At 32.2% G+C, this 25,926-nt stretch overlaps 1 protein-coding gene across 13 annotated transcripts in view; it reads right to left on the reverse strand.

Annotated features, from left to right (window-relative positions):
• Positions 1-25,926, reverse strand: part of mmd (disintegrin and metalloproteinase domain-containing protein mind-meld) — a 750,004-nt gene that overhangs the window by 79,556 nt on the left and 644,522 nt on the right. For 10 of the 13 annotated variants that reach the window (XM_081739572.1, XM_081739571.1, XM_081739573.1 and 7 more), the window contains exons 21-23: positions 18,496-18,573; positions 10,862-10,944; positions 4,811-5,396 (exon numbers count right to left, since the gene is read on the reverse strand). In XM_081739572.1, the coding sequence (XP_081595698.1) occupies positions 4,811-5,396; positions 10,862-10,944; positions 18,496-18,573 (747 nt within the window). The remainder of the gene's footprint in view (positions 1-4,810; positions 5,397-10,861; positions 10,945-18,495; positions 18,574-25,926) is intronic. The other 3 variants (XM_081739577.1, XM_081739576.1, XM_081739582.1) reach the window with 1 other exon arrangement.

Here is a 25,926-nt window from a genome sequence, read left to right on the forward strand (position 1 = left end):
AGGGGATGGGAGGAGGGTGAAATATAAAAATGATAGAAAATGGCCGTTATTAGTGTCAAATCCATAGTTTTCAGGGTCACTGAGATGAACAGTGTCACTTCCGATGCCGTTTAAATAAAAATTCAGCCCCGCAACTTGGGGAAGAGGGAGATATATCTAGGTATAAAAATGATTGAACATGACCGATATTAGTGTCGAATCAATAGTTTTGGGAGTTGCTGAGATAAACAGTGACATTTTTCATTATGTTTATATCCAAATTCAGTCCCCATTAGTATTCTTAATGGGGTGATGGTGACTCTTCCCGTGCGAAGAAAGGGCATTCTGTTAGTTCGAAATACATATCATGACCATAGTATTCGACACCAAAGGACTTCGGATGTGCCTTGTCCCGTCCACCTCACTTGAGTTATTACTGTCCTAGAAGCCTCCAAAGTTATCATGTTTGTGATACTGTTAGACTCTTAGTATGTAACACTGAATAATTAATATGTTATTATAAGTTTTCACTTTACATGTAGATTTGAAACATATAATAATCTTACGTAGTGCCATTTGAAAAAATACAACTTTATATTTGGTTGTCAATTAAGTGGTATATCAAATCATGTATTGTCGATATTTTCAAGTTACAAAATTTTACTGAATTTTATTTATTAGCTTAAAAGTTACAACGACGTTTCAAGAAAAATGATCCACCCTGTATACATAGAAAGAGCGAGGAAGAGAAAAAAGAAGATATATTGGGATCATATAGTAATAATAGAAAACAGATTGGAAAATGCAAACAAAATAATACAGAATAAATAGATAAAATCGTTTATAGAAACACGCATTAATTATTGTATATCCGTAACATTTCCTATTATATTCTTTTCATTTTATTCGACAGTTTATAGTATGTATGTTTTCAAAATATTGCACTCGTATACTCTACTTGTATTATTGTACAGGGTGTCCCACATAAAACCGGTACGCCTCACGTATCCGTTAATCATCTCTAGTTAATTTGTTTGTGGGGATAACACTGTCTCGAAAGTTGGCTACACTGCATTTTATTGGAAAGTTGAGTGAAGAAGTCTGTTCGTGCGTCAGTTGTTGTAATAATCTCGTATTGTTAAGTTGTTGCAATGTGTTATGTGTTGAATCAGTACTTGTGATAGCAAGGAAGATTTGTGACAGAAATGGGGCAATTTGCATTGGAACAGTGAATTAATATTGTGAAATTTTACATAAAGACAGGCTCCATCAAGGAATGTAAAGAAATGGATGACAATCCTCACAAAATAAACAATCTTAAACGAAACATTACTAGAGAAATTAACAACATGACGCCTACAGAATTACAGTGTGTTGCTGGTAATGCCATCAAACGAGGTCAGCGATGCCTAGATGCCCATGGCCACCACTTCCAGCATCTCTTATAAACAGGTAACTGTTTAATGTTACTATTATCTATTCATTGTTAGTTCATTGTTGCTGTTAAAGTGTTGTTTGAATCTCGTGTGTGAGGTCTACCGGTTTTATGTGGGACATTTGTATACATTTGTTAATGCATATATATATATACATTTGTTACTGCATTTATTATTATTATTATTATTATTATTATTATTTGTATATAATATTTATGTATGCTTACATTGTAATCCTTACACCCGAAGTTACAAACATAATACATCCCTGATATTTTATTATTTAGAATTCTTGACAAAACTTTATTAATCGCATTGTCGTCGTCATTATTTACTGCATATTGTTCTTATTGAGTTATTTCCTACTTAACATAACATTAATTGTAAAAACTATAGAATTAAAAGGAATAATGAAATAAGTTTGTTCTATTAGAGCTACATTTACAAAAATTGCATATAACAGTACGTACAATAAATACGAAGGCTGTCCAGAAAGTAACAGACGTTTTGAAATAAAGAAAAGTAACAGAATAAACAAATCAAATTGTATTATATACATTTGAAAGGTACACTCTTAAGCTATTTTTCCACTTAATCGTCATGCAAATTAAGGCATTTATCATACCGTGGCACATGTTTTTTCATACCGTTGCGGTAGAAATCTGATGCCCGTGATTTCAAACACTAGCTTACTCGGCATGCAGTTTGGAGTCAGTATCAAAGCGTTGTGTAGCGAACCATGTCTTCGTCGCTGAGAAGAGGTGGTAGTAGCTCGGCGCCAAATCCGGGCTGTATGGTTGGTGATCGAACACCTTCCATCCAATACCATCCAAGAGCTCTCAGGTACGGCTTGGTCGTGTGTGGACATGCACCATTGGAGGGGCGGATCCAGGGCTTCTACTCAGAGCTAGTTTTAAGAGCTCCAAACTCTTGGATGGGTTTTATTTGTATATAAAATAAGAAAGTTTCCTCTTCTGAGGAGGGGATCGCCCCGATTTTCCCCTTGATCCGCCCCTGCATCATTGCTTCACTCGGCCTTCACTCATTAATCCAATGTTGTACACTTGACACAGTTGGCGATGGATTTCAATTGGCTTGTGGTTTCTTGCCAACAAAAGCCTAATCACAAGACGCACCTCACAAGAAGAGGGACTTCCTATTGGAGTGCACATTGTAACACGTCACAGAAATCACAGTAAGAAAGTCACAGTTCTCACGCTACCACAGTTGGATGTGTACTGAATGTGGCAACATTCTGAAACCAAGATGGCGACTCTAGCTCCGCCCACTGCCGCGATAGGCCAAAACGTCTGGTACTTTCCGAAGAGCCCCCGTACTTCAGTAACAAAAAAAAAATAAATAAAAAATAAAATAAAATAAAAAATAAAAAATAAAAAAAAAAATAAAAAGTTGGGACAAAGTTAGCAAATGATTGAACAATGAGAGATGACATTCTGAAAAACGTTGCGTCAACAATGAGTGATCAACAATTTGCCAAGGACTACATTGGGTCAACAAAGAACTCTCAACTATGATCTTCCTGTTATGTAGACCCTACAACTTATGCCAACATACACAATTTCCTAACTTTGGGCTAACTTTATTTTTATTTATTTATTTTGTTGTTGTTGAAAATTTTTCAAGTATTTGGACAAATATTTGGGCTTTTTAAGATTAGCCAATTCTTCAATTGTTACATATTTTCTACTAGGTTACAACTTTAACACTATTGAGCTAACATCACTAAATAGATAATAATAATACGTTTCAATGAGCAACATGTCGATAAATTATCTTAAAATTAAAGAAATATGACATAAGCACCTCAATATTATTATTGTACGGGTACTAGTGTAGTTGTCGATTACTGCTATGCTGAAGTCTTCTTATCCATATAGATGGTTTAGATGATCTGATAGCATCTTCCTTGTATATAGAATGATTGATTTGGAACCATCCTCTTCCACCATTCAAAATAATATTCTCTATAACATTAACGCTTTGTAGACAATACCAAACATTCTGAACAAATGTTCATTTTTCTTTCTAACCAGATAGCATACGATATACTGAATATGAGCAGTTTATAACAAATTATAGACAGTATTGTACCACAAGTATTACAATTTGAGAATCAATTTAATTTTGATTTACTGGTTGATAAACTCAACACTTGGAAAATTATAGCTAGTAAGTATTTACCACTTAGTTAATATCAAATGCATCTTAGATTTGACATTTTCTTGACTTTTTACATTTGACGTATTTTTTATTTATCTTTGATATATTATGGAAACCAAACCAGCAATAACAGTTTCTTCCTTTCTTTTCTTTTTTCTTTTTTAAAAAAATCATACAAATAATTGCTAAGTATAGAACATGATTAGTGAATAAGTACAATAAAAACATAGTATCGAAAATTAAGAGCCTGACATACTAAAAATAACACAAAATTTGCCATTTTTTTTGCTTGTTTATTCATAAGTGAAAAGGGATAATGAAATGCAACTTACCGCAACCATAGATAATGCTATTCGACAACAGAAAATATGAACCTGAAGAATTTTTAGTGTTGCCATCCATAGAAATTACAGTGTTGCCAGAATAAAAATTCCCCCGAAATTTAAGTTAAGGCAGCGACTAGAGGAACGAACTCAATTGCATTTGATTACATATCATGTCTTGGTATCCTGTGAACTACTTTTTAAATAACACTATTATTTAATTTTAACAACAGTATTTAAAAATTATTTTGTTTATTAGAAACTAAGTACAACTATTATTTAAAAAGTAGTTCACAGGATACCAAAACAACATACTGTAAATTCTTCAGATTTGTATTTTCTGTTGTAGAATAGCATTATCTCTGATTGTTATAAGTTGTATTTCATTATATTCATTTATAAATAAAACAAGCAAAAGAAAAAAATGGTAAATTTTGTATTTTTTTTAAGAATGTCAGGCTCTTAAAGTCCAAACAAGTTTTTTTTTTTTTTTTAAATATACAAATTAAAAGCAAAACCAGTTATTAAACAGATTTTCCACCACACCTTAATAACTACCATTAAAAAAAAACTTTGATAAAACGTGTTACAAGGCAAAAAAATATGTATATTAAAACTATATACTAGTTAATTTTGTTAGATTAAATCAAACAGTTCACTACAAAAACATAAAAAAGGACAAACAACAACTTAACTTTTTCTAAAAAAAAAAAAAAGGTAAGAATAGATATGCAGCATGCTGAGATCTAAAATATCTTGCCACACAAACACCATTTATTTACGTATGTTTCGTCGCACACCAAACCAAAGAAGAGGGATAAAAATACCACAAATAAAAAAAAAGTGTGAGGACTGAATTTTGTAGAAAGAAACACTTAAGAGAGCACCCACCCCTGAGATTCTGTACAGCTGGCAGATTCAAGGCGATAGTGACGATCTGCCTCAGTCTCTGACATTCGTATGTCTTCGGAACCACTCGGACTCATATGACGCGATGAGTGGTGCTCTAATTGTCGAATAAGATCTTCCAAATTACGAATTCTAATAGGTCCACAAGGTGGAACGGTGTCCTCATCTGCACTGTCTGCCAACTTCTCTTGGCTACTTTTCAACAATGGAAACTCACTTGCATATTCGGGGTAACCATCTGATATCGATTTTCGAAGCTCGTCACTCAAGCTAGTTGCACTAGTACCACGATGGGAAGCAGCGTTTCGCAGCGCTTCTAGGATATCCTCGTGGTAACCGTTTAAGCTCTTGAGAGTTCTTTCAACTTCCGTGATTGGTCCCCCATCCGACTCCAGGTTATTGTCAGACTGTGACATCACTTCCTGGTTGTCAGACTGAGAGTCCTCGGCCCACTTGTCCTTTGATTCCACTGTCCCATAGGGACCAGGTTTCTTAAGAATTCCCTTTTCAGGGAGTTTGGATAAATTATTTGGAGCAATATCAATAAAAGAAACTGTTTCTTCTTCACCTGAAATAAGAAATAAAAAACATTTTTCAGCTTAATTATACTGATTACAGCATGTAAATGATAAATTAAAAGGTTTATTTTTCTTGGATTTTTGTCGTAAACAATATTCTATTATTTAGCTGTAAATAATAAAAAAATCTTTTATCTTAAAATATCTAAAAGACAGAATCTAAGAACAGTTTCGAGACCATCCACTCTTTCTCAGTGCATCTGGAGAAAACTTCTGCTGCATAAAACACACGATGTATGATTTTTCTTTTATTTGTCTACCCTGTGATTAAAAATGATCAAATGAGTTTAAAATTTGATAGTAAGATTTTTCTTCTCTTCTGATTTTATGTGTAATAATAATAATAATAATAAAAACTTGTACAATCACAAATACAAAACACTCAAAGATTTTTACTACTTACAAAATCGATCTTATTAGTAAATTTTAAACTCATCATATCACTTTTAATCTACTGGATGAATCAACAAAGAAATTATAAAATCAATGTTACTAGTAAATTTTAAACTCATCACTTTTAATCTACTGGATGAATTAACAAAGAACTTATAAAATCAATGTTACTAGTAAATTTTAAACTCATCATATCACTTTTAATCTACTGGATGAATCAACAAAGAACTTATAAAATCAATGTTACTAGTAAATTTTAAACTCATCACATCACTTTTAATCTACTGCATGTATCAATAAAGAATTTAATATAACATGTCTTTTATGTGGCAGAAAGTATTTCTTCAAATGAGCTTAGTACGAGACGAGTAATGCCTTGAAACTACGCAAACTTTACCTCTTGGATGCTTTAAAATACGAGAATATTGTATTTATAATTAGGAAATATGCATCTTTGTATCAATTAGCAATTATTGGATTCCATGATTTATTTCATTTTTTCAGAGAAAGATAAATTGACAACACTTTAGGGTAACCTTGCGGGGCGAGTACTTGTAGTAACTAACGCCAGCATCGCGGACGTGTTCTATTTTTTTTCCAGCACTACAAATTTTCGTAAATAATGACACAAATTCAAGTTAATTTCTATTTGTAATTGATTTGTTTTACTTTTATGGATATGTACTTGTTATTTGTCGTATATTAGTATATTTTCCCTCGTCTTTCATTTTTCTGCTATTACACTAAGTAAAATCAACAAAACATGAATGACATTTAGACGACATATTAAATAACATGACTGGTGCAGTGTTTTTTTAACAAGGGGAATTTCTATAAATGATGACACAAAGTATTACTGCCTTTCCCGATGATCTAGTGTCTAGTCCGTCTGTTTTTATGATACGACGTGGTTTGGGTTCGATTCAGGGTGGAAGAGCACAAAAACTTGATTTGACAATCATTTAGTTCCATTAAGCATGTGTCTTCTTTAGCCGAAAAGGGCATAACCATCGGACGTTAAACTAAAAAATATTACTTCATTTCATAAATTATTACTACGTTTGACCTAACTATATGTGGTATATTTATTGACACTTGGATGTTTCGTGTATGTAATTACAGTTTGTGTTACATTATGGTTGTTCTTACAGCTATGTAGACATTTTATATAATGCCGACATATTTAATGAGAACAGGCATGTTGCAATAAGTACGACCCAATACACAATACTCGATACCATAAATATCATAGCTTATTACACACTAAAGAAAGTGAAGAAAGCTGATGCCACTGTAGTAGAAGATCTACAAGTGTTGACTTACAAATTAGCTAAGAGAAAGAGCAAACTTTTTGCTAATATACAAATTAGAAGAAGGAAAAAGTGCTTCTGATATACTTTTTACAACAGCGCCTGTGCCGAAATATTAACAAAACTTAGTAAACTCAGAATTACATGTAATAATAATAATAATAATAATAATAATAATAATAATAATAATAATAATAATAATAATAATAATAATAATAATAATAATAATAATAATAATAATAACACCAAATTACATCCTTAATTTTTACACATCCAGTGATTCAAAGTATACATGAAACAATAGTAAGATTTCTCCCTCTCTTTCCCTCGTTTTTGGGATAAAATTTCCAAAATTCATATTAGTAAAATGAGATATTTATATTGTGTGAGACAAAACAAAATGACCTTTTATATCAAGTTTTCTGCTTGTATATTCTACATTTAAACATAGCCTTTCTCTTCCTCGGTGCCAGCCAGACTAAATCCCTACAATTGAATGATACGTTAGTAATTTTGAATCAAAACTTTCCGTATACTAAATTTTGTGCCTTTACGTGTCCATATAATTTTTTTTTTCATATTCTGATACAGGGATCACTCCTTATAATTTGTCGAATCTAGTTTCACTAACACCCTGTGTATATATGGTAACCTTAGAGGTCAAGACTACCCAAATAACTAACTTTGGTACGAGATAAAAGTCTACAAACGTTATTAAGATTTTAAAATGTATATTACTTTTAGTTATACAACACAAATTTCGCGTAATCACGATTAAAATCTTTGAGTAGTTAAAAAGAAAAAGAAAAAAAAGAGAAAAAAGGAAAGAGCTTGCTACAGAAGATGTAGTAGATTTTTATACTAAATTAAACGCAAAATAACAATGTACGTTAATTAAATTAAGTACTCAATGACAATGCATTGTTAAAGTTACACACACATAGACAGCAAGATGATTACATGCTAAAAAAAAAAAAAAAAGCTTCCCCTTTCTTACACATTAAAACTTAGTGTTTTAAAGATGAAACAAAATGATAAAATTGAATTTATTTTTAGAAGTGAATTATCAGAATTCAAATGTAAGTTTCAAATTCAATATTAGAAAAAAAAAAGTATCATGAAAAATTAAAGTATATTTGAAAGACGAACCTAATACTAGTATTTTTACGAATATATTTAAATTACTTGAATTAAACAATAAGTAAAATATCTTTAAGTATACACTCACATAACTAACTAATTTCCACTGCCTAATTGATAACAACAAATATATCCAATCTCTAATTCTAAAAATATTTGCTTTAATTTTCAAAGTTTTATATATTTAAGTTGTTCTACTAAGGTTAACAACATTGATTTCTGTTAGAAGTCTGAACTTTTCGCTTGTTTCTAAATGTTAGAAAGTGAAATTTTCATAATCGAAAACTGTTTCTATCAAAACCAAATACATGAATTAATGATTAATGATTTAAACATCACTGATCGGTCTTAAATGATCTGCAACTATCCTAAATCTCGGGTAATTTCAGCAAATTCTTTAAATTTATGTACGTATATATTAAAATAAAATTCATAATTTGATTAACAATTGTTAAAATTTCATGGATCTTTGAAAATGATGACTAAATGATGTTTTAATACTATTTTAAAGTAGTGTTTTATCTCCGAAACAATCTGACAAAAAAAAAATCTTTACTTGCGGCATGAATTCTAATTCGTTAGGGAATGCAAATACTGTATTTTTCCAGTCGATCCAATCTGTGCGACACAAGCCTGGCAGAGCCTAACAAAAATGTGTGTACTTAATACAGACATATGATTTGAATTGTGGATATTTCTGTTTCTAATTCCTTGGGTCGATCGCAATAAGCCTCCAAGAAACGAGTACAGGGAGCAGCTATAGGAAGAAGGTGAGATAATTTAAATTGTTTGAGCTAAAAGTTTATAATTTGATCTGTATGACAGAAAAGAATGTACGAATTTCGGAACGCTAGGTCCGAAATGTAAGATGTACAGTTTCTTTCAGCCTGCTGTAGTGAAATTCGATCAAACTTGGAATCGAGCATCGTACATCAAAGGCATCCGTACTATCCAGTAAGTTAGCGTGCGGACTGACTTTGAGGTTGAGTGCGGAAACATGGGAAGGGCCAGCGATACATTACGTCACTTCTACGCTTTTTTTTTTGAATTACTCAAGGTAAGATGTCCTAATGTGCACATGTGCAGCAAACCTGGTCCTGTTATTATTATATTTTTGAAATGATTTCATTATCATTATTAAAAGCATAACTATATTTATAATATGTTTTTAATGGCTACAATTAAGAAATTACTTAATATGGCCAAAAAATACGTAAAGATCGTTCGATTATTTTTCTTGACCCACTTGACAATACTGCATGCTGTATCGTTTAGCATCACATTGCATTTAATTATCACAATACATTGTGTATATCATATTAAACCTATAAACAAAAATAGAAAGAAAGCATGTGTTAAAATTGATATATTATTTGTTGAAAATTTATGTTGCTTTTTACACACACATTTTTGTTGGTTTGATGTAAAACTTCCAGATAGCGGAAATAAGTAGTAAAAAGACTAGAAGGTAATAATAATAATAATAAAAAACAGTGGACAACAGTGAACAGGGACAAGTAAGTTACCATTAATATCTGTTTATGTCCGACAAGAAGAATTATACTTCGCATATTTTAAATCCTTTTTAATCAATTTTAACATCCACATTTCTCCCTATGTTTTAAATCCTTTTGGAATTGTGACTAGGCTCAAGATGGAGATAATGTTTTCCGAAAGTATTTCCTAGAGAAGTGGTTTGTTTCCTTCGGTGAATATTAGCCCTTTTGCTTATATTATCACCGCTCGCAACAGAGTGATAAAAATTCACTCTCTTCTATTGTGGACTCTACGAGCCATATATATATATGAAATTTCTAGTGTTATCTACATTTTTTGCGTTCTTCTATTTGAATTTTGAATTCTTGTGCACACACTGTAACAATATCAAACTAAATTATTAATAAATTACATGCTATTTCTTGCACAAATTCCATCAAAATTGATTTTCATATATATTTGTTTTAATGAAATCTGTGCAAGAACCAGTACATAATCCATTGTGAATTGTTACAGTGCAAGTTAGTGCACAAGAATTCAGAATAGGTAGAAGAACAATACAAAATGTCAGTGATAACTATTATCTTTATCACCAAGGTAAAGTGACTTAAAAAAGGTATAGGAATTCTCACTAGTGCCGCAATTATAGTCTTACAACACAAGGTACGTACACTCATGTCCAAAATTCTATAAATATGTTGTTGTAGTAATATAATTTGATAACGAATTCACCTGGTATTTCTTATAATGTTAGTATGCGTATAATCGGCAAAGACATGTATGTGACAAATTTCATGTCAAAAGGACAGTAAATAAGAACAATAAAACGAAAATAAAACTTTCTTGTCCATTTAGCAACACTTTGTTTTGCTCATTCTAATTTTCGTATTTATAATTCTTTTCCTATGAAATTTACCACAAATATTCATTTCCCGATTATACATATAGTATCAGTATTAAAAGTACCCTGCAAAATCATTATCAATTTATATTCTTACAAGAAGACAGTTATAGATATGCGACAATCATTTTAAACATGAGTGTACATCGGTTTGCAGTTATTTATAAATAAGTGCGTGTAGTATAAAATGAGAACTTTAACATATTGTATGTACCTGAATGTCCTGCTTCTTCTTCACTACCAGATCCCATACCGGGCATTCCACCATGACGCTTTAGCTGCTGCAACTTGTGTTCTCTAAAGATAAAAAGAATCATTATTACAAATGATGTCAATACATTCAACATAGTGGTAAGTTTAAAAAAAAAAAAAGTCCATTCACGATTTTTGAATACTACACATATAATAAAAAAGAAAAACAAATCTTTTAATAACTACATTGTGAGTTCTATTATGCATGCTGTAAAATAAAAAACAAAACGTAAGGTTATTTTTTTTTCTTTGAAAGAAAAAGAAAAAAAAAAGAAATTATGAAATTAACAAAATCATTTTGATTTTTAAAATGTGTGAATACAAAACAACCAAGCAACGACAACATTTCAGAGTGATTGCCTGTTAATTATATATATATATATATATATATTTAAAAAAAATCCATTGACCGTGAAAAATTTGAAAATGGTAAGGAAGAAAACTACATACCAAAGATACTGAATTAACAAAGGAGACAGAATAGTACACACTAGATAAATGCCAAAAATGAAAAATGTGTTCTCGATAAAAGTGTTCCCATCTTTCGAAAGAGTATTACTACATATTTCGACATACAACAATGGAACTACAATTTAAGAATAAGGAAAACAGAGAGAGAATATATTTGGATGAGTTTTGTTAATGAAGAATACCCCACATGAAAATCTCGAGACAATTATTGTGTCATCAAAGTTTTCAGATATATTGATTATAATGCCACATTGAAAACATTTATAATGAGGGACAGGGAAATCATTTTCAGAAGGAAATTCGACTCAGGTGGATGTATTTAAAAGTACTGTCAGTAATCTTCGAGTTCGATTCGGAAGAACACTGGAAAGCTAGTCAGTGAGGGTCTGGTTGCGGGTGGGATCTCAATTCTGGATCTCCTTATTAGAACTTTTCATCTACACCATTCAATATTTAATTAAGATTAATAAATGCTGGCGCTATCTTTAATTTTTCTTTTTAGTTTATTCATTCATAGGGAAAAACGTTCTTTTTCTCTGTGTTGAAACGAAAAAAAAAAAAAAGAAATGAAATCTTTAAGTTTTATGTCCCACAGTTATGCTGGCTAGGCTAAAGGGGACAGTGATGATGAGAAATGAATGAAATGGTGGAATGAAGAGAGTAGGAGAAAACGGGACAACTCCGAGAAAACCCATCATAAAGTTCACTTGGCGCGAGCTGGGGTCGAACCAAGAACCGCATTCACCATTGGTGACCGCTCTATCACTGAGCCACCGCGACCCCCTATGTTGAAATGAATGGAGATTTAAATGTTCCAATTTTGTTTGCAAGATTATTCATATGTTACCTGCTTAGTAAATAGAGATTAGTTTAATATAACTTTAATATTCTGTAAATTATATAAGATTTATTAATATTAAATTTATCTGCTTTTACTTATATTGTGTGTATGTGATTATTCTACAATCACTTTTCCTGACGGGGGCAATAGTCTCATTGCTCACATTCCCAGGGGTCTCTATAATTCAACGGTTAGACCGTTTGACTCACGTCCGCTTAGTCCCGGGTTCGATTTCCACCCGGTGCATTCCATTTTACGGCGTCAACCTAGCGTCGTGAGGCAAACTGGGAAATCACGTGAATAAATAAAAGGTGTAACTGCCACTAGGTCTAGAACACCTGGAACACCTGTTAAGAGATAGAAATGAAATGAAATGAAATCTTTAAGTTTTATGTCCCACGGTCATGTCAGTTAGGCTAAAGGAGACGGTGATGATGAGAGATGAGTGAAATGGTGGAATGAAAGAAGTGGGAGGAAACGGGAGAACCCCGAGAAAACCCACGAGCACGGTGTTTGTTCACCATGAAGTCCACACGGCGCGAGCTGGGATCCTAAGGTACTCACGCAACAATTTTTATAGAGGGAATTTGGCCACAAGCATATAACTTGAAGTACTCACCAACTATCTTCATAAAAATTGTTGCAAAAGTACCACAGGATTCTGAAACTTGGATATTTGGATAGGGCACATACTAGTTCCTAAGCAAAGTCTTGACCCGACTACGGTAAGTCCCATAGTATTGGAGCTATGGATCTTTGAAGTTTATTTTTTCATGTTTTCGGCAGCCAATAACTCTGAAAGGAAGCATTTGTGCACCCAAGTTTGTCTATACTTTTTGTCTTATCTTGGTGTCAGGAAACACCTCCCAAACGTTATCGGTGTTGTTTTGAAACACCCCGTATATATATATTTCGGGACACTCCTTGATTAATAAAGACCCAAGGACTGTGTGTGAAGGTCAAGGATCCCAATTATCTTATTACAGTACTGATGAACATCAATGCAGATAGTGCTTGGGGTCTCGGGTTCAAACCCTGCTCCCGCCAAGTGAACTTTGTGGTGGACAAACACCGAGTGCGTGGGTTTTCTCGGGGTTCTTCCGTTTCCTCCCACTTTCTTCATTCCACCATTTCATTCATTTCTCATCATCACCGTCTCCTTTAGCCTAACCGGCATAATCGTGGGACGTAAAACCCAAAAACTTCATTTCATTTTCAATGCAGATAACCCCTCGATTCGGCCTCCTCAACTTCCTCAGGTAGCCATGGGCACCCAAGAAGTCGAGTGAATCTCAGAATTGCATTGGAATAAGATATAAAGAATAAAATGTCACTTCTTCATCAGGGACGGAATTCAGTTGGTAGATAGAGATCTTAACGACTACGCTACGTATACAATGCAAAAAGTACTCAATGTTTACTTTCGCTAATTAGTTCATCAGATAAGGAGGAAAAGATATGGATGAGTGAAAAAGTACGTAGTGTACTTTTGAGTGTGTGTTTTGAGTTTCGCTTATGGTTTTATATTTTCTGATAAATAATTAATTTGCTGTTTGTGTTCTGGAATATCGGGTGTTTCAAAACAACACCGGCAACGTTCGGAGAAGATGGTTCCTCACATCAAGATAAGGCTGAAAGTATAGACCAACCTGGGTACACAAATGCTTCCTTTAGGAGTTATATGCTGCCGAAAACATGAAAAATGAACTTTAAAGATCCATATCTCCAATATTATGGGATCTATTGTAGTCGGGTCAAGACTTTATTTAGAGACTAATATGTGTGGTATCCAAAAATATATGTTTCAGAATCCTAAGGTACTCACGAAGCAATTTTTATAGAGCCAGTTTGACTACGGGCCCATAATTTGAAGTATTCACCAACTACCTCTATAAAAATTGTTGCGGAATTATCGCAGGAGTCTGAAACATGGATATTTGGATGGGGCATATACTAGTTCCTAAGTGAAGTCTTGACCCGACTACGGTAGGTCCTATAGTGTTGGATCTATGGACCTTTAAAGTTCATTTTTTTATGTTTTCAGCAGCCTGTAACTTTGAAAGGAAGCATTTGTGCACTCAGATTGGTCTATTCTTTCTGCCTTATCTTGGTGTCAGGAATCATCTCCAAACGTTTTTGGTGTTGTTTTGAAACACCCTGTATATACACATGATAATACTAATACGGGATGAACACTCATCTTACATGTTCACATGTGTAAACATATGAAAATGAAAATGAATATAAAACAAAATAAAAGATAAGTAACTTGAAAGTGCAAATCTAAGTGTAGAAGTGACAACAGGCAATTTTACAATTAACTATTTTTTAACATCAGCTAAATTTTATACATATGAGTTATTTGTCAGTTACGTTACGCATAATTTGATACACTTGATCAATTTATGTTCAGTTAATATATTTAATGTAAATGATCTAAGCTCAATTCTTCGAAAATGTTTTATGATTATAATTTACTGTCAAAGATTTTTCCTTATATTTGAAATAAATGTAACAAATATGCCTTCAGTTTGAACATAAAAAAGCAGGTTATATTTAGAAATGTTGTTTATATATACTATACTACCATGCTCTGAAAATTACGGTGGAAAGTGCAGCTGTTAATAATTAAACAACAATACTAACCTATTTAAAAGAGTTCTTTGAAAATAATGGATGACCACTACTGTATATAGTTTAAAAAAAATGAAATTGTGTTTCTATGATTAATAAAAACTACGCAAGAATTTAACCATATTTTGAAAAAATATACATATGTAAATAGTGTGAGAAAAGTACTGTATGTTTCTGTTGCGCTTAAAAAGTAGATTTATACATGCGTCAAAGTCTTCTTGACAGCATAAGTTGAATAGAAACTCCGGAGGGATTCACTTTCTCTAAATGTTGAAAATTTCTAAAGAGCTTACAAGGAGTATTATTTTTAAGAAACTTACAAACGTCCGAAATTTTCACACAATTCACCTTACTAATTGCTTCAGATATTATTATAAACATTAATACACTCTGAATTTAATTTAATGACAACTCTAATTAAACTTTAGAAACAGTTCTATTTCGTAAATTACAGACTCAGTTCATATTATTTTGAGTGATTCCTAGCCGGAAAAGTATGCAGATTTTAAATAACGTAGATAAAGATAAGAACATTTCGTTTAAACTATAATACTAGACCCAAACCTAAACCTCCAAATCTAAAGCTTATCGAACAGTTGCAGGACAAAGTGGGAGGCGTCAGAACGCCAGCAGGCTGCACAAGTAGCAACTCGTGTCGTCGCTCACGTTGGTTACTCAATGTGGGAAATTCTTTTTTCGTCAATAAATTATTTAATTTTCGTAGACGTGACAACATTATTTTGGATTAAAATTAGGGAAAAGATGCTACTGTCGTAGACATGCCAGCACAAGAAAGCTATTATCTTACAGAAGAAATACACAGTAGTAACAAGCTTTCTTATCTAACTTTCTGTAACTTTGTGAGTGGAGCCTTATTTCCCATCACAAATTAGAATCTACTGTTAAAAATTCTATAAAGAATCATATCTAAATAGGACTTTTAGATCATAACATGTTCTTTCATAGTTTATGGCGGTTATGAGTTTCTTTTAATGGACTAATAGATGACCTGTAGAGATTTACAGGTAATGTACAATTATTCTGATAACAATTTGAGCATAATTATGTACTAAGTGAACGTAAGAAACACATTAATATTATCATAACACTGACTTGGAAGTATTTCTGTGTGAAGATCAAAATCTCTTCAAATGTTTAACGATATTGTGAGCAGACTTATCGATTGCTTTTTTTCAGGATGGTTCTTCAGGTATGTGATTAGTGAGTTAGGTAACTCAATTTAAGCTTTAAACCATTCTGATGGAAATAAATTTGCTTGATATATATCGATGAACGATTGAAGAACTTTTCATTTTCACAGAAATACTTCTAGGTCAGTATTGCAATAATTTGAGAATAATTACTATCTCAGTTTAGGAAGAAAAAAAAAAAAAAAAAAGAAAAGAAAGGAACTAGAGGATAATCCCTTAATTTGAATTCCATCTTAAAAGGTGAAACAGATGCTTTCTCAATAAGTTGTTTTACTTAGATAAATAAACAATAATCATTTCATAAGTGTCAATAATAAGGAGAAATAGTTGCCAGTTCTTCATGATTATATAATCTATCGTAATTAGTAAAAAAATTACAATTTCCTTTTTTTATCAACTACATGAGTACATGCTTCCAAAAATCATTTGATAAAAAAATACTTCATTCAGTTATAATTTCATCTCCAGAGTTAACAATAGTTAGAAGAGTCACCCGTTATTTGCAAAGCAAAACAATTAGGTGTTAATGTGCAAAGAACATAAGTTATAAAAATAAGAAGTAAGTTTATTAATTGTATGCTCGAACACAAAGATCTACTTTGAAATAATAATAAAAATGTTGCAAAATTCTTTTTTTCATACCACAAATGAGACACGTGCAATGTTTTTTTCTTTTTTTTGTCCTAGACAAGTCCTATACAAGTTCAACAAAAACAAACATTCACACCAAGAAAAAATTGAAATGGTAAACAATGCGAATATTTGGGCCATCCTGATTCCAAGTCCAAATCCTAAATCTTTTATTTAAATCAAACTTTTTTTTTTTTTTTTTTTGTATACAGTAATTAATATAATGTAGAAATAAATTGAAGTTCAAAAATTTAGCATAGGAGTGTGTTTTAATAATAACCTTTTGGTACGTTTGAAATAATTTATGATATTAGCAACTAAGTTTAAAACGATCTTAACATTACATGTTACCAGAAAATACAGTAATAGTAAAACATTAATAAACATCACCAGATCTATAAAAAGACACATCCATTTTTCTCGAAATTTTATAACGTTTTCTTCAGGGATTTTTATTGTAGTTCATTCTTTGGAGCGGAATTGAAGACCTCATTGCAAGAAGGAGGTAGGTCCAATTTTACATTTGGCTCAGGATTGCAAAAAAAAAACTTCGTTAAAAACGTATTTTACTCTGGCCTCCAAACTTTCAGTGAAGACATACTGTATGTTATTATAAGATAAAACCTTTCTTCACCAGAAGTTTGAAGGCGAAAGGGAAACAAATTGATTTTTAACGAAGTTTTGTTGCAATCCTGAGCTAAACCTAAAATTGGAGCTGTTTCCTTTTTACGCTGAGATCTTCAATTTCTAGGTTTGGTTTCCGATATACGTGCATGTAGTTTGGGTTTAACCTAGACTGTCGTATGATATTGTCTTGGCGTTGTAAGGGACCTTAAACTTAAATAAAACAATTCTTATCTTTAGGTAAAACAGAATCAAATAAATGTATAGTTTCTTAGTCTCTGAAGCATATTTTCCAGTTTGTTTATTAAAATATACTATTTTAAAGGTTCAAGAACATAACTTTGAAAGGAAATATAAATGTTTTAAAAAAAATCGTTGTCAAATCTTACTTTGTTGAAGAGACGTATCAGTTGATACGAGAAAATTGTGTGTTATGCTTGTTTCAGGACAACTTTCTCAGGATTTGATGAAACTTAGCATGTGTTTTCTTCGAAGCTTTTTTATGAGGCTAATTGCTACAGGGTTGAAATCAGGTAAAGATAAGGGGTAAATTAAACCCCAAGTTATATGGTTACACACATACATAATGAAATAACAAAATAATCTTCCTCTTTAACTTTGAGAGTAAAGAATCATTGTTATAATATTGGTTTAAATTACAAGGGAGAGGTGATTCCACAACACAAACTTAAACTAAATTTCCCAATGAGTTCTGTGAAGAAAAACAAATCATGAAACACGGTTTATTTCTTTTAAAGTTTAAGTTATCCCTATTGCTTGGGGCTGAAATCGATCAAGGCGTGAATTAACTCCCAATTAAAAGAAAAAAAATCAATTTGCTTCCTTTTACCATGCCAGTACTTTTAGTTATTTTTATCTTTTAATTGATCTTATATTAAGTCATAAATTATGTGCATGGTCAGAAATACTTTTAAATGATAGGAGTCATATATATAACGCACTTCGAAATACAAATTTTGTACAAGAGTTATTTTTTTTTATATCTTTCGAAAGTATTTCTATTTTTGAACTTCAATTTTCTTATGTATATAAAAGTTTTTAATTATCTTTTTTCATCTTATTATAATTAAAAAAAAAAAACTTTTTGCATTTTTAGTTCACTTTCATGGAACCAGAGTGGTATGACAGTTCTCAATGTTTACCAAAATGTTCACATCAACTAACTGCAAGTATGATGGATATCCAGAAGACATATGAGGTCGGTTGACAGGCCGGAACAACACCCGCTGTGGATCCTGACGACTAGCAAACAAAGAAAGACAAAATGCCTTTTACCTTCACGTAATCTTTGGTTTGAGAAAAGTAACAATCAAATAAAACTATTTTTCTTTTTTTCAAGTTTTGTTCTTCTAAGAGGGGAGTCCGATAATAAGTTTCCCCAGGCGGCTGTGGATAGAAGTGGGGATGCAAGACCAAAAAATAGCATGTGACATTAAAGATCAGACGACCTTTATTTTCCCACATAAGTACCACGTACATTGAGACATTTGTTATACCGGTTGCTTCCAAAACCCTTCCAGGAAAAACTCAGGGTTCTGTATACGGAAGAAGCGTCGAACAGTTTCTGTGACTTCAGCATTCCTTCCAAAGCGCTTACCACCGAGAGTTCACATTAATCATGTCATCCACCATCCTGACATTTTTGTCTGTAGTCACCGTGCACGCCCTTCCAGGTCTCGTGTGTCGAGCACTTGTTGGCACCCCTCATTGAATTGGCGACACCATCTCCACACCATTTGTTTCGACATCATGTCAGGTCCATAAACTTCCACGTGGCGGTTATGGATATCTGCTCTCGATACGCTACGTGTCCATTCATAGCGGACAACCGCTCGCACTTCCTCCTTTGACCACGACGTCAAAACGCACCTTCTCTCCATAGCTACCATTCTTAGACTGAGAGACTCATCTCCGCTTTGCGCAGGCGCTGCGACGGCGCCATTTGCAGGATCGCGGGCGAACGATATCCACTTAAGTCTGGGTGTGTTGCGCGTGCAGCCGCTGTCTTGTTTTCACTATTGCTGTTCGCTCTCCTGGGGGAAACGAGAAGAGGAAACTTATTTTCGAACTCCCCCCTCATATATGCCTGAAAGTAAAATTGGCCTCAAGAGCTACATTTTAGTTAACTGTATAAGACAAAATAAAAAGCGTTGATTTGTTTATTATAAAATTAAATGAATAACAAATAAGGTTCACATGACTAAGAAATATTTTTCTCGTCATTCTCCGTACTTCTTTCTGACTGTAAGAATTAGTTTCATTTCGATCACCATCTTGAATATGTTTTATAAATGTTGGTTGATACATCACATGAAGGTTTAAAAATAACTTATTTCGGTAGAAGGTATTGAATAAAGTAAACCACCCGAGGGTCTGGCTAAAGTCATTGGTAGTATTGGCACAAAAATCACAGCGACATACTGTATAGTGCCTCGTGGTAAAGTGGCGAAAATCGATATATGACAGTAACTAAGATTGAATTTTTAATCGATATATGGCAGTAACTGAGATTAAATTCTTACAAGTACTTCTGAAGTTCTGTCTAAGCATGACTGAGTAGTACAAAGATCTATCATCGCAGAAACAAAAATTAAAAAATACATTCTATTCTGTATCAAACTAATGTAATTAAGACTGTTATTTATTATCCCAAGATTCCAAGATCGAGATTATATTATTCTTTCGTTTTCCTTTAAGTTATTCAAAGCTTCTTTACTAGAAATTTATACAATTGTAATTTATTTCCCATCCATGCAACGTATCCATTGTGTCTATGTTACCTAGATATTATTATTCTATTATTCGTGTGATATTCGTTCGCAGAATCTAAATATGCCTGAATTATTATTCATTCAATTAAAACAAAAGCCATCCTTTCATACGTGTGTGTGATTTTTTTTCACTCAAAATTCGATTACTTTGAGCAAACTCAACTCATGCTCAGATTTAAAAAAATAAACTAGGCCACAAATTAAAAAAAAAATACTAAAATGAGAGAAACTTCACAATATATATATATATATATATATATATAACGACTTGCTTTCTCCACGCAATTTTTGTGGCTTTCCTGTTTATGCATCTTTCACATTTACACAAGGTGCTCGTATCCACTGCTATGCTGCACTAATACGATAGATTTGTTTTCAACAAACTTTTTTTACACAGATCAGAGTTTTATGGTTATTTAAATCGAGGCCACAAAGATGTTACTATCAGCTTATTTTCTTCTCCTGTTTTTCGTTGCACAATACTGTCAACTTACAATAGATAACCGAAAGTGTTTGATTCTACAATTTTAGTTAGGAAGAAGTGAAAACATCTTTATATATGGAGATAAAGATAAGATTTTAAGGAGATAATGGCAACTAATGCTGATGTGACCTAAGACAGGTTATGATAGAACGATATACTTTTGTACTTTGGCGATAAATCTTCGGGCATCTTAATCACCAGGGCCCGGATCTTGTTGACCTAAAACTTTCTAAAAAGTGACCTATAAAATGACACTAAAATTTCTATAAAATGACTCTAAAATTCACAAAAATTGACCTTAAAACTGCGTTTTTTTAAACGTTTATTTCGTTAAACATTGATATATATATATAATATCTATTGGGTTAATTAACGTTCTTCACTTATATTCAAAAAGTTTTCTTTCAGTTAGTTGCAGGCCATTGATCATTTATGTCCATTCATCAGTCCATTGTACGGCATTGTACGTACTGAAAGAGTCAATTCACTCCCGAGTTGAAACTAGGAAGCGCTCTTAATGCAAGTGTAGACTATATCAGAATAATAGATAAAAGCTCTGTTTAAAATCTTTGTAAGCTTTCTAATCCACTTTTAGTTATTCACGTGGTCACATCCTTTGTGGTCAACAACCCAAAACTATCTATTTGGCTACCTATCAACCCCCATCTTTCGTCAACTAGCTACAGCTTAGTTTTCATTAGCTTGTTAAAAATGCAGTTTTTTCCACCCCAATAGTCAGGAAGCAAGAAAAGTGATTATTTAACTTCGTCTTTTTCACATCCGTAAACAGTGTTCATTTTAAGATTTCCTTATGTAGAAGAAAAAGAATAAAAAGACCATAAGTGACCTAAAAGTTACCTTAAAATATTAAAAAATGACCTGAAACTTCAAAACGGCAAAAAGTGACCAAAAGCTGACCCTAAAAAAATATATTTTTAGAACTTAGAGTTGATGGATAACGTTTTTATTTGAACTTGCTTTGTCCTATGCGTAACAGAAAAAAGTTGACTTGTCAACAAGATCCGGGCCCTGTTAATCACTAACAAGGAGACTTACGGAAGTGTCACTCACCGATCTGAATGAAACTTTGCACACTTGTAGAATATAGAAAAATAATAGACACATTTTTTTTTTTTTTTTTGTTTGTTTCGGCAATCATGAAGATTTAAGGGTGAAAATCACCATTTGAACGTTAGGGGTGGTCTCCAAGCATAGACAAAAAATTATCATTTAATATAGAAGAAAACATACTGCGAGGGGAGGGTCAGGACAGCTGATTGAGAATATGACGTCAAAATCACAAAATTCAAAATGGCGGATCCAATATAGTGATTCAATTACAAAATGTCTTGTTGTTTGAAATTCTCTGTAGTTACCCAAGAACAATTATAGTTTGCAGGGGTTACTACGGGAAGGTTGCAGACCGATTTGAAACCCCTTTATTTTAACGGAATGCTTGATTAAAGTGAATTTCTGCACCTCTCCCCATTCAGGGTGCTTATGTATAGTGAGTCCCCTCGCCTCTCATTATGTCAGAACTCCATATGCCCTCAGTTGTTATAATTATGAATTTATTGAAGAAACGCTTCAGAATAATGATATTTCGTAAAAAAAAGTGTGTGATGCATAAACATTGTTTACACCAAGCTCACCTTATTACAGCAATAACTGTGACAAATCTCAAATTGCAGCATAATTTTCTTCCAAATAACTGCTTTTGTATCACGTATATCTAATAAGATTTCAAATCTGGGAAAAGAAAACTGATTATGAATCAGTGATTTGGATCTAAATTATATTATTACGGAGATGCAAATTTATGTTATAGTTGTAGAGGACAATATCAGTAAAATGTCTCAAGAAGTTTTTCCATGGCCAAAAGACGAACATACCAAGAGGCTGAATCCTACCACTTGTTAGTGCAGAATGGTTTCTATTTTGAGGTACTCTTTTGGTCGTAAAATAGGTTGAAACGTTGGTGAATTGTGATCACTCCACAAATCTAATAACAAAATGGATTTTACATTAGACATTGGGTGAAAAACCTCTTGAAACCATGATCTCACAAGACCTGATGTTAATTTTCCCGAATTTGATGCTTTCACAAGGAAATTTTCAGATTAAAAGAGATTGTTTTGGACTACAGGGTCAAATATTTCATTCTTTTCCTGAAAAATAATTAACAACGGTGATAACAACACCATTTTCAGAAATAAAAGGTTGTATGGTGCAGCTTTGAGTCATAGATTTATTGTTTGTGCCACAGTTTCTACTGTTTGTGTCCCTGTAAACGCTGTAGTGAGAAGTGCAGAGACTGACTCTAATCAAGCATCCCATTAAAATAAGTACAGAAAGGGATTTCAAATTGGTCTGCAACCTCCTCGCAGTAATCTCTGCCAACTGTACTTGTTCTTGGTTAACTGCAGAGAATTTTAAACCAGGAGACATTTTGTAATTGTAATCACTATATTGAATCCACCATTTTGAATTTTGTAATTTTGACGTCATATTCTGAATCAGCTGTCCTAACCTCCTCCCCCCTGGCTGTATGTTTTCTTCCATATTAAATGATAATTTTCTGTCTATGCTTGAAGACTACCCCTAACGTTCAAAGGGTGGTTTCTACCCTTAACTTTTCACGATTGCCGAAACAAAAAAATACGTGTCAATTATTTTTCGATGTTCTACAAGTGTGCAAAGTTTCATTTGAATCGGTGAGTGAAACTTCCGTAAGTCTCCTTGTAAGAGTTACTTAATCAGGATATCGGAATACAGTGCATTAAATTCGATTCTTAGAACTGTATATTTAAGTTATCTTTGTAGTAACATATCTTGTATAAACTGTTCAAATTGGTGATCAATAATCTACATTTCAGCAAGATTTTCCGTCTCTATGAAAATCAATATTCCAAACAAGACTTATTTCTATTAAATATCGCTAGACACGAAAGGTTTTTAGTTACACTACCAACATAGCTTGAAGTTCATGTTTTACTTTATATCACTAAGTTGAATTAAAGTACGAACTGAATCAAACAAGTGTAAAAAAACTTAGCCCCCCCCCCAAATAAATAAATGTAAATTAAGTTGAACTAAAGCACGAACTGGATCAAAGAAGTGTAACAAATTTAACAAAAAAAAAAAAAAAAAAAAAAGAAATGTAAGTTAAGTTGAACTAAAGTACGAACTGAATCAAACAAGTGTAACAAACTTGACCCCAAAAAATTGAAATGTAAATTGTTAAAAAGTTTTCATAGCAAACAAATACACTTTTTAAATCTGTTTGTTTGAAAATTTAATATTTTTGTTCATTGGCGAGTCTATATCATAAGATAATTATACCTGAATATAGAATAATAGACTGCATATAGGAATTGAATCTCGTTTTGCGTAATCAGGAAACAAGCGTGATAGTTACTAGAGAATTTAGAAAACTTAAGCGTTTTAGACTATCTTGTTAAGTTATTTCAAGTTCCCTCTATTATTTCAAATTTAAACTCTACTTTCAAAGTTAGTTTCCACAAAACAATTAAAAACAAAATCTTGCGAAAATAATTTCAGAAAAAAAAGTGGTCAAAATGAAACTTTTGCAATTTTTATCTCAGGCATAAGAAGAATTTCTTTTTAACATATTAGCATTCATTTGAACTAATAAACTAATATATAATAATACAGAGTACATTATATGCTTACGGTAATGTATAATGTGTTTTGCATTCTTTGTTTGTTCAAATTCGTGTTCAATATCTAATTAATGGCAACATTTTTCGTCTATAGAAAGTAATATATCAAACATGATTTCTTTCTAATAAATATTCAATAACATTCGTGTCATAAGACAATTATGGAAAATAGTAATCATTATAAAAGTTTAAGACATTCTGAAAGGACGTTATTGAATTATAGAATAAAGATGGTAACTACAAAATAGTAAGCAACAATTGTCCACCATTACAAATATATCTTTTTTAAACAAATATATTGAAGGATTTTGTCTACAGAATTTTGCGATATAAAGTTATGCTTGTTTCACTGATGAAATAGATTTTTTTAAAAAAAATTATATTACTTTCCTTGCATTTATCAGTAAATTAAGTTTTATTTACTTTTGTATATTTAATTCAGTTTATACATAATTTACTTTGAAATATATATTGAAACCACAGTTTCATTATCTCATTCAACAGTAAAATACTATTTCATGTTCTGCGGCATTATGCAAGGCATAAGCAGCATTAGCAGAAACTTCTACGAGATTTTTGTTTCGTTTTGTTTATTTTTGAAGATAATGTAACATTTTGTTTCAGCACTAAGGCCAAGTGAGACGTAGATCTACAGTTTAACATTGTTCCAAGAGCTTACATGATCAGATGACCAAATCTGGACTCATGAGCTCCCTCACACGACCACCTGGCTTAACAAACTCGCGGCAGAAGAGTATAATATGGGAATTCGTGAACAGATACGACAAATGTTTGAATGAAGGTGGTAATAAGGTAGAGAAGTGAAGGAAGCTTGAGGTACGTAACAGAATTGTTTTTTCCAATAAATATTGTGTTCTTTTTCATTTTGCATAAATAAACGGCCTTTATTTCCTGGGTGACCCTCGTATAAACGGAAGTGAGTTTTATTCATTTGTGTTTTTCTTGACGAAGTTATGGCTATACAGCCTTCTTAAGCACATATATGTGAACTTCAGATAATAACGAGATTTTGTTCATATTCAGGAACGAAATTCCCATTCCTTGAAACCTTAGATTGATCCCGTCACTTCAAACATTCATTGTTTTTGAGTCACATCACTCTATTTATACTCTTACTCAGACTACTACTCATTTCTCAGTAACTCAATTACTCGAAAATTTACTCACAATAATATGTGATATTGTCGAGATGGTTGGTATTAGAGCTGTTAAAATTATTCTAATATTATATATTCGAGTAATTTTTCTGCTATTATTAGAATATTCATTTTCAATGTTCTAATTATTCTAATATCAAACAATTATTTGTTATTCGGATAATTATTCGAATAATTGTCCGTTTTCCGAATAATTATCCGTTTTCCAAATAACTGTTCGAATGACTGTCCGTTTTCCGAACAATTGTTCGAATAATTGTCCGTTTTCCGAATGATTGTACAAATAATTGTCCGTTTTTCGAATAATTGTTCAAATAATTGTCCATTTTCCGAATAATAGTTCAAATAATTGTACGTTTTCCGAATAATTGTTCAAATAATTATTTATTATCAAAATATTTGTTCGATAATATTCGAATTTTAACACCACTAATTGGTATCTCATGTTAAACTGTATATCCACGTCTTATAAAACCTAG

This window comes from Thermobia domestica, chromosome 15 (assembly GCF_964235325.1).
Source record: "Thermobia domestica chromosome 15, izTheDome1.hap1.1, whole genome shotgun sequence".
NCBI lineage: Eukaryota > Metazoa > Arthropoda > Insecta > Zygentoma > Lepismatidae > Thermobia > Thermobia domestica.